The sequence below is a fragment of the Netta rufina genome, assembly GCF_964035555.1.
Source record: "Netta rufina genome assembly, chromosome: 3".
Classification (NCBI taxonomy): domain Eukaryota; kingdom Metazoa; phylum Chordata; class Aves; order Anseriformes; family Anatidae; genus Netta; species Netta rufina.
In genome coordinates, this window is record NC_140125.1 from 67,037,159 (window position 1) to 67,051,091 (window position 13,933).

Here is a 13,933-nt window from a genome sequence, read left to right on the forward strand (position 1 = left end):
TATAATCAGGTTTCATAATACTGTTATACTGAGCTTTTCTTGTGATGGATGTCCTGTGAAAAGATTTTGCATGATATGGTTCATGACTTTCCAAGAAAAAATTGTTCTATGTTGCTGATAGAATCTACTTGTTTCCTACATCAGTTGATAAAATCTTTTCCCTTTTTCCTCTCAGCGTTCAGGAAATGCTGACAGGTCAGAGGCTTTGTCAGTCAAGCTCCCATAATGATGCTGTCCTGGCAGCCCTGAATCAGCAACGAAGTGATGGCATACTTTGTGATATCACCCTTATTGCTGAAGAGCAGAAATTCCATGCGCATAAGGCAGTCCTGGCAGCCTGTAGTGACTACTTCCGAGTAAGTCCAAAGATTATTATCATTTTTTTATTATTTTCTTACAGTAATATTGAAAATTACTCCAAGTGTAGAAGGGAGAAAGGTTATCCACACTATACTGAATAAACTGTAAATTTGAGCCTGGAGGAAAATTCAGTATTAATTTATATCTTGTAGAGTATACAACTTTAAATATCCACATACCTACAATAGGAAAGAAATGCAAATAGAAATATCGAGGACATAATTAAGTTCTTTTTAACATTATTAAATATTTAGTCTTTTTTTTTTCCCCATGATGAAGGTGTTTTTTTTTTTTTTTCTTGTTTGTTTTTGTTTTTTTAAGAACTTGGGCATTTAGAGAAAGGAAATTGAAATCTTAATAAATATAATTTAAATCAGCTTGAGAGTGAATTGTTATAGGAAAGTAAACGGTTATTCTCAAAGAGGACTGGTAATTCTATTCTTCTCTCAGAGCCCATAGTAATGTTTTGAGTGTAATAAAGCTTGTTTTCAGAAGCAAATGTTCCTGAAATGTAAAGGTTAAAATACTTTTTGCGAAACCTGACTAAATCAGGTACTCAGCATGGAAAACTGAACCCACACGATAAAGGTGGAGTAGTTGAACAATTGAGATTTCTAATAGAAAAAGCATTTTTTTTTGTAAGAGGCAAAGCTACCAACCTTCGTTATAGTATATCTGTTCAGAATGTTGGACTGTCTGTTGCTCTTCAGTTGGCTGGTGTTTTTTTAAAGTGTGAGTCATTCTGTTGTTATTCGGAGACTAAAGCTGAAATTAATTTAAAGGTCTGTTTTCTGTAACAAACCAAGTTTATTTAATATTTTGCTTATGCTGTAATTGTGTTGCTACAAGCACCATTATGGTGACCTTTTTGTTCTGTTAGAATAGTAATACAGTGCATAGCAACTTTTCTGTATCCCTTATTACTTGAGCATAATTTTCAATTCTTTTGGAGTTGTCTCTTTTTCGGTCAGAATTGAGTAAATTATTCTATGTATTTAAGAAAGAGATATTACCTTGACGTTACTTTTATCGTGATGACTTTGAGCCAATTGATTGCTCATTTTTTGAGCTTGTCTTCATGCTTCTGTGTTCTGCTCCTGCAGACTTTATGCTGCGGTGGCTGTTAATATTGCTTTGTCGTGGTGCCCTGCCTGCTGTCACACATTGCTTAGCACTGTTTTTTTTTTTTTTTTTTTTTTTTTTTCCCTTTGCCCCTTCCTTTTACCTCTGTGCACAGATAAAGAGGGATTTGGGAGCTCTCTAGCTCCAGTGAGTATACCTGATGATGGTAGATACACTGCAGGACTGCTTTTCTGGCTTGGCTGAAATATTTTAATAAGTGTGCCACACGGTTCCTTGAGACCTGTGAACATGCATTCCTTCCAGAGCTCTTTGTATTCAGTGCATAGAAACATCATAGAGTGGGTAGCTGTACCATGTTCAAGTGTTACGGTAGGAACAGCTTCTACCTTAGTCACTTATTTATTGACCTTAAGATTTGGGATACAGTGACTCAGCTTGTCACTTCCAATTGAGTTACTTGCTATTTGCTGAATGGTTACTGCAAATTAAAATCTTAATGCCCCTTGGTAAAGAAAAAAAGCTTTACAGTAGATCAAGTTAATAATTGCTATATAAATCTCTTCTACTAAAAATACTAAATGATTTATGCAGCATTTGGTAACTTGGTCTGTCCCCAGACTGTTATGTTTTGGTAGGACCTATTCTTCAAACTTCAAGTATCAGCTATAAATATGAAACCCTTGCTTCCTGAGATCAGTCAAACGATTTCTATTATTAATGGACAAAAAGCTTTTTTTTTTTTTTTTTAAAAAAAAGTGAGAAATAAAATTTGATTTATTAGATTTATTCTGTAGAAAAATGGTGAAAAAGTGACTAGAATTGGGAATATAGTATGTAATCATTTAAAAAAAAAAACACACAAGGGTTGATGAAAATTAATAGTTTTTAAATTTAAACTGGGATTATAAATGTTTTTATATCTAGGGGAATTTTGCCTGATTTGAGCTACCCAAGTATTCGTATTCTAAGATTTAGGAGAATGATAGCAATTTTCATTCAGAGTCAAGGAAGACAAATAGATATCTCCAGAGGATGGTAAAGGAGGATAGAAGACTTGTTTAGGATGAGATGAATCACCATATGGAAGTGCCAGATTTCTCTCCACTGGTCATAAAGACTAGACTTCAGTGCTTCATATTTAGCTGTTAAAATTACATAAGGTGAGTTCTACCCTTAGCTTTCCTGGATTTTCTTGGAGGACTTGTTGGAAGAACCTCGTGGTCTTTCTAACTGTGCAGAAGTCATTGACAAGATAAGTTTATTTTTGAGAGATTTTTTTTATGTAAGCACAGAACTGCAGGGGATAGGATGCTGAGAACATCAGATGTTGGAGTAACCATGAATAAAATCAAGATGGCAACACTATACTTCAATGTGACACACAGAACTTGCCTTTCATAGCTTCAGGTTACTGTAGCTCACAGATTTGATTAATATACCAGCCTACCCCCAGCTCTATCTGGTGTGGCTGTTGTCCAGTTTTTCTGATGGTATAAATTCCCAAGAAGCATGCCCAATTGTACTCAAGGCTCTGTCAGCACGAATATTTATTTTTGTTTTATTTTTTGCCACTTCTCTAAAAACAGCTCGTACAAGAGTCTGGATATTTGCTTCTTACAGATCCTGCATACAGTTTTCTACATGTTCTATGTCTATTTTGATTCAAATGGAGCTACTGCTGAGATTGTACTTTCTTGATAAGAATAACAAATCAGCCGAGCAGCATGTTTCTTTTCAAATTGCCATTTATTTTCTTGTTTTACTGCAACAGAAACTTTTACACTTTAAAAGGATGACTCTGTGTCCCGTTACAAGTGGATGAGGGAGTTGGAGTATGTAAAAGAGTGGTGAATTTCAGACATTAGTTGTTATTATCAATTTTTCTTTGGGGTTACAGCCTGGGATAAATTCTTCATTTGCTTTTCTAAGACAACACAGGTACCTGAACTTCATCAGATACTGAGCTTTGACCAGCTCCAGAGGTAACAGACTGCCTTCCTGGCTTACAGTTGGTATAGTTTTGTTTCAGCTGTGCTGAAACATGAGTATTTAAATTAGAAATTAGAATAGTTCAGTAGGAAGGGACTTACAAGGGTTATTGAGTCCAACTGCCTGTCGTAAGTATAACACCTGATTTGTGAGTTTATATCATTTAGATACAAAAATACTCCATGTGTATGACTTTTTTTTTTTTTTTTTTTCTCCATAGACAAAATACAGAGTTAAGTTGAGATTTTTAGCACTTGAGGACTAGGATTTTCAATTTCCTTTCTTTACACCATCTACTGGAGGACCTCTTCTTCTTTCAAAATGAGCTAGGGTACACAGGAGTCAGCTTCTTACCCTTATAGACTCATGTAAATAATAGGAAATAAATGTATTTTTATGAATTCTGTTCTTAAGTAACAAACAGCATTATAGGCAAAGTTTTCTGTATGATATACTGCAATTTGCTGTTTGTCTCAGTCTATTGCAGTGAGACAAGAAGGTTTACTTAGTGAGTATACATAAATTGTGATAGCTCTAGCAAGCTAAGTGATTTCCAATTAAAAGATTTTTTTTTTCTTTTTTCCCCTCTGGGAGCAAAATGAAATGTTACTGCATGACTTCATTAGTAGGCATTTACAGTGTTGGCAGGTGATTATGTAACACCAAGCTTTTCTTGTACAAAATGCATTGGTTTTCCAGTCAGAACAACTCCTTTCTCCTTCCTTAGTTTTCATTTGAGTGGTTTATAGTCATAGGATTAGATTTTTTTTTTTTCTCAGATGTACATTTTCCATGTTACCTGGATTGACAGGATTATATCAATTAACTAGAATAGATTTTAAAATGTCGGCAATATCCCAATTTTTTTGCCCACAATGAGCACATTTTCTTCTTAAAAGAATCTTTCTTTGAAATTCACCTAATAGATACTAATTTTGTTTACAGTCTTCATACTTCTAACTGTCACAGTTGATTTTTAAACATTTTATTTTCAGAATTTTTCCTGTTCTCTTTCCTCCCTGTCAACAGAGTATATATCCTCCTGTGTACACAGCAGTGCTGATTGTTCTTATTTTGTAATATATTCCATCATTTCCTCATAAGGTTAAAGAACTGGTTTTTGTAAACAAGTTCTTGAGGTATGAAAGATTGTATGAAGCAAATAGTTTCCAAGGTCTTGTTACATAAGTCATAAAGACGAAAAGGTTCTCCCTAACAGATTTTAGGGGTAGCTGTAAGGACCTCTAGTTCTAACATGCTATTATGACCTGGAATGGTTGCTTATTTAGAAATCCTTCTCCCAGATAATCTTAAAAAATGTTAGCTCTTTGCATTTGGACCAAATAAATTCTATTGTTCTAGTAACATCTATTCTCTGCTGAGACTTTGTTCTAAAAGAGGCTGTTACCCTCGCTATAAGCTTTCTGAGTAAGTTGGGAAACATTTCTTATGTCTAAACTTTTCTTGGGATCAGTTTAGTTTCATTTTCTCAGTTGGAAATTACAGTGTGTTTGAGAAATTAAAGTATTTCATCTGTTTTAATTGCCTAACATGACTTTGGTAGATCTCAGCCACATAGATTCACTGTGGCATCTAAATTTGTTTCTAAATTATTTTTTTCAATTTTCCAATATTGCCGTTTATGTTGCACGTTATGCTTGTTAGAAGTTTTATAGGAAATATCTTTCTTTTAAAAAAAAGAAAATCAGTTTCTTCATTGTCAGCAATGCCATTTTTTGTACCTTGTTAACAACTTCATTTTAGTAGCCTGAAATGCAGTATTGGCTAGTTGAATTCTTGTCAGTGTAGGCATTCATCTAATAAAAGGTTGGATTTAAGCAGTAGAACCTCTACATTTGACTGTTCTGAACAGCTTTATGCTGTTGGTAAATGCTGTAAAATGCTGCTGGTTGCTTATCTTTGTCAGGAGTTAATCTCCCTAAATTAACCTGTATTCAAACTTAGATATCTAAAACCTGGCTGAGTCCCAATGCACTCTTACTGGATGACCTAGTGTGCAAGTGACCGATGAATTAAACAGCTTTTCTGTTTAACAAGTAAAGCCTCAAAACAAGGAGATACCTTTAACAGCATTGGGTGAGAACGAATAATGGCTCACTGTCAGATTGTTGGCTGTTTTATTTAGGAGTAGCTGTTTGTGATGTCTGGAGAAAAAGAGTACGAATGGGCTAAACTTAATGTATCCCTGTGAATTCTCCACCTGTGCTTAGCTTGGGCATTTCCAGAGCAGGGTGTGATTTCTATCTATTCAGTAACCCTAAATAAGTGTCTCATCCAAGCTTTTATCCTGTTTCCCATTGAGGTTGTGCAAGAAATGTTGTCCACTGTGTGCTCTGACAAGTGACCACTTCATTAGTGTGAAGAAAACACTTTTTTTTTTTTCTTCTGAAACTGATTTCTACCAGTTTCATTTCATTTTCTCTGGTTCTTCTGTTGATAAAGACAACAAACTGTCATTTCCTAGGTGTTCTTCTCATGGCACTCAATCATCATCTCTCTTTCAGATTGGAGGCTTCTAACTTTCTCAGATATTACTCAAATGGAAGCTGTTCCATATTCTTGATCATTCTTTGGATCTTTTCTAGTATATCCTTTGTGAGATTTGTGTGCAATGTTGGGCAAAACATAGACTTCTACCTGGGCACAGGGTTGTTTTCTGTTTTCTTCTTTCTCAACTAAAAAAAGTCTAAGAGTTTTGATTGCTTTTTAAAACTTTTTTTTTTTTTTTTTTTTTACCGTTGCACTTAAGTGACACCTTCAAGAAAGTCTCATACTGTAAGGCTTCTCTTTTTGAGATGTGATAGTCAGGTGGGATAGCATCACTTCCAAATTTAAGATGTTTTTTCTCACGTGCATCACTCTACAATGAATTTTAGCCCTATCACTCATCTCATGGAATACTTTCACACTTTATCACATTTTATTGTGCCCTTACTAACTGGAATAGCTTTGTCTCAATGGATGCTGTAGCTGTACTGGTCTCACCCTTTTCCAGATTGTCTCTGGATATGTTAAATATGCAAGACTGATGTGCTCCACTGGAATCATCACTCCCTTGTAAAAACTGGCCAGCTCTTTTCATATATATATGTATACATATATATATATATATATTTTTTATTTTTTTTTTTCCCCCATCTTCAGGCACTCATTTATCCAGGCAAAAAGCTCTCTTTTTCTTTCCTCTGTTGCATAGCTCAGTTTAAATGCCTTTGAAGAACTTTGGATTCACAAAAAGGATTTTAACACTTTGTAGGAAAGTAATGGTTAGAGCCCAGCATAACATTCTCTTCATCAGCTGTTTGTGATGCCTGGAGAAAAAGAGTATGAATGGGCTAAACTTAATGTGTCCCTGTGAATTCTCCACCTGTGCTTAGCTTGGGCATTCCCAGATCAGGGTATTGCTTTTACATGTATAAAATTTATACAATTTTGCACATGTATGTATGTGTGTGCAAAACTTGAAATCTAGTAAACCATTTACCATTTCAGCTGTGTAGAGCATTCTCAGCTATGGATGAAATAAGAATCCAAGATTTATAGAGTACCAGCTATAAAAGCAAGCAACAACTGTACATAAGCCCATTTGAAAGCAATATTACTAGATACTTAGATAACTTATAAAATGTCTGTGTTTTTAGAAGCTCTCATACCTGGTACCTGACTTTCCAGAATCTGATTTCAACACAAAAGGAGTAGATATAAAGCATGTGGAATCTCTGGGGATAATTAAATTGACATCATTAGGGTTTTGGAGGGGTTTTGTTTGTCAGAGATGAAGGAAAAGTCAAAGGTTAAATGAGAACAGCCAAATGTAGGCTATTAAAAATAAAATGAAGAGATGAGTTTATAGAGGCATTTGTTCCAGAAGAAATAGCTGATTGAGGCAGAGCTCAGCTGATGATGAAAGCTACTGTGAGAAATGACTGTAATATTAGCAAAAACTTGGTTAGTCAAGACATTCTTCTTCTATTTAGCAAGTAGGGGATACTTAATTGCTGTTGTAGGTTTTCTCAGTAAAAGGATATGGAAAACCAAAGAAAAAATTGGTCGTTGAGCTGGCTTTCTTCTTTGGGTTTTCTATCAAATAGTTTAATAAAGATATCAGTGGGTATTAGGTGTGGTACTTTAGCAAAGTTACTCTGTGATCATAATGGAAAATAGTTTTATAGTCATAATGGAAAAACAGAAGTTTTTGAAAAATATAAACTGTATCTAGTTCAACCCTTTATAAAATGGGCTGGATATGAAAGTATCTGGTGCAAACCTTCATAAAATGGACCATTTCAAGTCGCAGCATTAGGCTTCTCACATAACAAGCATGCTTTTGCAGTTAAGCTGCAGAATAGGAGAAAATTGTTGCAGTTTACTATTGGTTGGTACATTTGGATTTTAGTGTGTAATGACATTTACGTCACATAATGACTAACTTCTTAAGAAGCTAATTGTAATAACTAAGATTATGTTATTCCAATTCTGCTAAATGAAACTTTGCCGTACAACTATTTAGTTATGGCTTACATACTGTGAGGTGAGAAACTTCTTGTCTTGCTATGTTGAGTTTGCTTTTAAAAGCAGCCCCTCTTAAATGTGCTGACACTTTCTCTCTCTTTTTATTTTTATTTTTATTTTTATATTTTTTTTCCCCTCAAAAATATCAAGCAGGTTTGCCTCCTGGAATGAAATGTGTTGTGGTAAAGTGCTAGCTCAAGAGCTGACTTTTATTCCAGTTTTATTTTGAGCTTGGTTTTGATATCACTTGCTAAAATCATCAAAGGAACAATAGGCTTATGCATTCACTGGGAAGCATTACACCAATTTAAGCCAAAATTTGCAAATGTGACTCATACTTTTCTGTGCTTGACTGGAGATGCTGTAAAAAAAAAAAAAAAAAAAAAAAAAAAAAAAAGCTGTTTTTAGTTATGCTGTTCCCTTTATATTCCAGAAGGCAGGCCTATTTAAAGGTGACTATTGTTAGGACAGGCTGTACATTACTGTAGATTTGTGCAGTGCATTGCATGGCACGGTCCTTGCAATTCAGTTTTCTTTCTTCTGCCACAATGAAAGTAATTTTGGCATCCAGGATCTCCTATAGTGACTCATTTCTTTTGCAATAGTGAAACTAAGGGTACTGTAGTTGTGGTAGTACACTTTTATATTATTATTATTATGACGAGGGATTGCACATAATTGTAGAATTAATTTGTTTCTACAATTTAGGCTACTTTTGAACATAGGCCTTTTTAGTGATGAACTCACTAGCAACTCATCAGGAATAGTAAACTATGGTGTGTCCTTTTAAATTCTATCTCAACTTATGCTCGTGCATTTAAACAGAAATTTGGAGAATACATGTTACGCTGATTATTAAAAGTATGATCATCAAAGTGCGTACTATGAGATAGATTCAACCACAAACTTAACTTGTTAGCAACAAAATGCTTCTACTGTTTATTTTGACTGTGAGTAAAGACCCCGTGCCTTGTTACAATTAAAAAAATTACTTTGTTCTTGCTGGGTGGCTCCCAACAAACATGCACAAATCACATCCGTAGCTCCTTTAAACAGCAGTGCAGTTCTTTACTTCCATTTTTATTACTTGTTTCCAAAGATACTAGGAAAGCGATATTTCTGTATTAACAATGCAATGCAACAAGTGCACAAAATAAATGATGTATTTGGTATGCTCTTAGGTGTAGTGTATCAGTGTATCAGTCTGACACTGATGTACTGAAAGAAATGGCAAAAATTCAAAGGAATTTGCTTTGATAACAGTGATGTGAGCCTTCAGTACTGTGCATAAAATTGTATATTGTTCAGTTTTTCCTGTATTTCTTTTAATCTCTTTAACCATACAGTCCCTTAAATTGGGAATGAGAGCTGACCTTTTCGTTTTACAGGATTCATTTTAGTTGAGTGGCAAATGCTTAAAAAACAATATTTAGATAGATTTCATTGAGCAGATGTATTACTGCAGGCTCAGTTATCAATGATTGACATTATGTGACATTTTCTCTGAGAGTTTATACAGAACTTGTTCAGAAGAATCATGTAATAAGCCTCTTAATCATATTTCATGTAGTTGGTATTGATGGATATATTTTTTCAGTGTGCAGGAGACTCCAGAGGACATGGCTTATGATTGATTTAGGACAGACAGGCTTAAAATGGGAGGAAAACAAAACAAAATTATCATGTTAGTTATGAGAAGAAAAAGCTGTGTTTTCACATGCAGTAAGAAAATATTTACATATTAAATTGATTATTTAGATAAGTGTATGTTACATATGTACAGGATGGTTAATATTTGATGCAAACTGTCATCTATCGAAGTAGTATCTTGATTATTGTTTATTCAGTCTGGGTTTTTTATTATGATAGGTAAAAACAGCAAAGAAGAAATAATAGTGCTTATGTAATGAAGGATTAGAACATGGAAGTTAAGAACAACTAAAGGTTAATACTACAAAAGGGATTAAATAGATTATAAGTTATTTATTTAACTTTACTGTTATGCGAACATTGAGGTGATATTTTTAGTACAAACTGCAAAGGAGAAAGTTTTGGCCTGACAGACTTTATAGTCCAAACAGATGAGTCTCAGGACTGGATATTTACAAATTTGAGCAACCCATATAAAGATACATTTAGGTACCAAATCAGGAAGAATTTAAGACTAAGTTGTTCCACTGATGCTGGTAAGATTACACAGGCTTAAAATAACACATGCAATAAAATATACCAAGGTATCACATCATAACTGAGTTCCCTGGGCAGTGTAGAAAATTGATTCAAGATCTCTTAAGTGCTAGTTTACTTTCTTAATAGCTTTTATGATGCATCAGAGAAATACAACCAATTTCCTGAAAAGAAAAAGATGTAAAACAGATGAACATAGAAGTAAATGAATATGTTGTGGGAAGTGAATCTGAATAAAGCACTGCATTTACTGAAAATGCCTATCTATTTTAAAATATTTTAAGAAGAATTCAAGCAATATCATTGTGGAATTGTGGAGGCAGAAATTGGAAATGATAATTCTGCTCTTCTAAAACAGTAAACCAGTACTCGGTGGTGTTACTTACCTTAAAAACTCAGTGCAAGAAGATAAATAGGTAACCTCAACAATGAAACTCATAATAGTTCTTTGGCAATTAGCTTGCTTGAAAGACAGAATAGATATTCACTCATTTTCAAAATTTTCTTTTTTCTTTTTTTTTTTTTTCTTCCCAGGTCTAACAACTACATATTAGTTTGTTTATTTATTTATTTATTATTATTATTTTCTTCAGGTGTATTTCTGAATTGGGTGGAAGAATTTAGTTATGGAAATAGTATGACTACCAAATAAGCTGCTTGTTTCATTCTGATTCTTAGTGCTGTAGAGTTCAGTAATAAAAGAGGCTGGGTGGGATGGCATGCTTAAGGTTTAATTTATGCAAAGAATGGTAGGATTTTTTTTTTTCCCTGTAACTTTTGACCAGAGTCCTTACAATATAGCTGATAATTTTTCAGGGAAAGTAGGAGCAATTATTTATTTACTTATTTTTAACAGCGAACTCTGTACTTAAGAGATGAGTAAGCTCATGTGTACAGAGGCTAACTCGTTGCTAGTTCATCTTGACGTCCTGTGTGTTCATCTCTTTTGAGTGTGTTGCAATGAAAGGAACTACAAGAATGCTAGTTCACTCTGTGCCAACTTTCCACTCTCGCTATCTGGTTGTGATTGTGAGGAAGTGCAGCAAATGGGTATACCCTTTATAGTAGAGCATACATCAGATTTCTGGACACAAGAGCAACAGCTGAAGGTAAAGGCAGGCTCTGGTACCTCAGTTGCAAAAGCTCTAACTGCCAGTTAGAGTCAAGGATGAAAGATAACAGTAAACTGAGTGGGAGATACTTGTATTGAGCTGTGTGAAGCAAGCCTGGCGTTGCTGAAACCCTATGAACACCATGGGAATGCAGCTTCTAATTCAGATGTTTCTGACGTATCCCGGGATTACTGTGTTTGCTGCCTGACTGATAACACCATGGTTGAGTGAGAATTTGTGCAGTTCAGAGCTATGTGTTAGTGGGGGGATCCAAGTTTTCTTCAGCTGTTGTAGTAGACATAGAACTAGGGTTGCTGATAGTTATCAAAACAATGTTTTGATAAAAACAAAAGCAAAATGCAGGATGGTAATGCTCTTTTTTTGGGGGGGTTACTGTAGATTAACTCAGTTTACTCTCTATTATTTTGAAAGCTTGGGTTTATTTTAAGTTGCATTTAGAGATGAATCAAAGAAAAATAAAGATTTCAGTCACTTCACATTCTTGCTGAGGGAGCTTTGAGATATTTCAGAGGTTATCACTATGCAATGGAACAGTGTACTTTATTCCTGGAAGAGCCAGGGTATTTCTTGAAGGCAGCAATTTAGATGTTCATTTGCTCATCTCACATTTGGAATGTATCACAAAAGTTGGTTGGGGCTGATGTAGCTGAAACAAGGGATAAGCATAAGAAGGTCAAGGTAGGGAAACGGAAGGCATTATGTATGGATTCAGCCCGTCATAGTTGGCAGTCTGCAACTATTTTTAAAGAGCTATTTACCCCTAAGGCTTTTGAACTAGAAATGACTTTACACGAATTCAGGTAAGTGAAAGAGAACTCAGGTTTTTTATATATAATTATGTACATATAATTTATCACATGAAACTCACTTAAAGGTGCAAACATTTTTCAGTTTCTCCTTGCTGTTATGGTTTGTAGTTTTCATTCCAGAAATACTCAACTTAAGAAACCAGAAGAAATTCTAAAGATGAATATAATGAAAGGAAGCAATTAACTTCTGTCTCTTCAACTTTCATTCCTCAGTTCAGTCAACCCATTACTTAGGATTAAAGTTTTCACCTAATTTAGGTATCTAGGCTAAGCTAAGTGTTGAGGCTTCCTCGACAGTCACAGAGTAGAAAGGATATTTGATATAACCTCACCATGAATATTGTGTGTCATTCTGGCCTCCACAATATAAAAGGATAGTAAGATATTTCATCACACTAAGTCCTGTAGCTGGGTGTCTAAACATACCTATTTCTATCTATCGATTATCCACAAAACACTTTCATTTAATTTTGTTATACAGCTGGCTATCTTTACATAATATTATTACAAGCCCCAATGACAATTTGTTCTCCTATTCTCTCAAGTTTCCAGTATTTTATCAGTTTTCTTTCTATCTAGTATTTACACAGCACATCATTGCTCGTTTAATGACTTTTTTACTTTTCTTTAAACACTTCTTAAATGTTAAACAGGTTTTCTGCAGATTTAAATTAGCACCTAATGGTTTTCAATGTCTTTCAAATATATTCCTGTAATTTATTTGAACTTGTATTAGTGCTCAAATTATACATGTATGTATATATTAAATTCCCAGCAGAAAGCTTATAGCAGCTCAAGAATTCCAGTTTGTCTCTACCTAAGTCACTAGTAATAAGTCACGTAAAGTTTTGGTCACCATTCTTTTAAAGTATAACAATTTGTTCTTTTTTTATTTGTTTACTTCTCTCCTAAGACTGTGTATGTTTTATAATTCTGTTTCTGTCCTTTAAAAGGACACTGAGATGCATGGAATTCACTGAAAGTGTTTACTTGTGTAAAATACTGTACGGCATGATTAAGTTGTTTTGTGACGATGTACTGCTTGCTAAGCCTGCCAAGGCTATAAGATTGATGTGTACAAATGGGGACAAGCTCATTACTGTCACAGATATGGATCATCTGAGTAAGTAAGAAAGTGACTCGAAGGCAAGGAGCAATTTTGTACCTCACTCTTTCTGACAGTGAGCAATTTGTATTTGGGGGATTTTGAATATTCTTTTCATGTTTCTGTATTTCTAAAGTTGTATTTTGTGAAGGAGTCTGTAACTGTTGTTGCAGAGCTGCATGACTGATTAAAAAATCAATGGATCTAGACATTTTTTGTTTAATTTATTACTGTTAAAATAAGTATACATTACAATTCTGATTTGGTGGTGTTTCACACCCATCTTGCATTTTAGATTTTTAAAATCTAAGCAGCTGCAAAAGCTGAGCATGGGAAGTTAGACCCAACAACTGTGCTATGCATCATTTACTCAGGCTGTTCTGCCCAGTTACATCAGATCTGATCACATCTGTACCTGTTATTGTGTTGCATTCAGTGTTGAACTCTTGTCTTATTTTGTGTTCTATGTAAACAGCTCTGTAAAGGTGCCTTTGGCTGCTGAGGGCAAACCAGTGAAACTGCAAGGTGCTGTGTATTGAAGGCCCACCAACTTGCCTCTTCGAAGTTAAATTTTCCAAAGTCAGATGCTTTTGTCGAATACGGTTTGATTATTTTTACCCAAGGATTCTGCCCTTCATTTTCATTTTCCTGTAAGAAGTTCGCTAGCTTGGATTCTGTTTCAGGCCTAGATTAGAAGAACTGAGGGTTGTTTCCTTCCCTCTTTCTCTTTTTAC

At 34.6% G+C, this 13,933-nt stretch overlaps 1 protein-coding gene across 1 annotated transcript in view; it reads left to right on the forward strand.

Annotated features, from left to right (window-relative positions):
• KLHL32 (kelch like family member 32) overlaps positions 1-13,933 on the forward strand; it is a gene marked incomplete at both ends in the record, with an annotated part of 92,657 nt that overhangs the window by 2,750 nt on the left and 75,974 nt on the right. Inside the window, one exon of the mRNA XM_084283350.1 lies at positions 176-356. Within this exon, the coding sequence (XP_084139476.1) occupies positions 176-356 (181 nt within the window). The remainder of the gene's footprint in view (positions 1-175; positions 357-13,933) is intronic.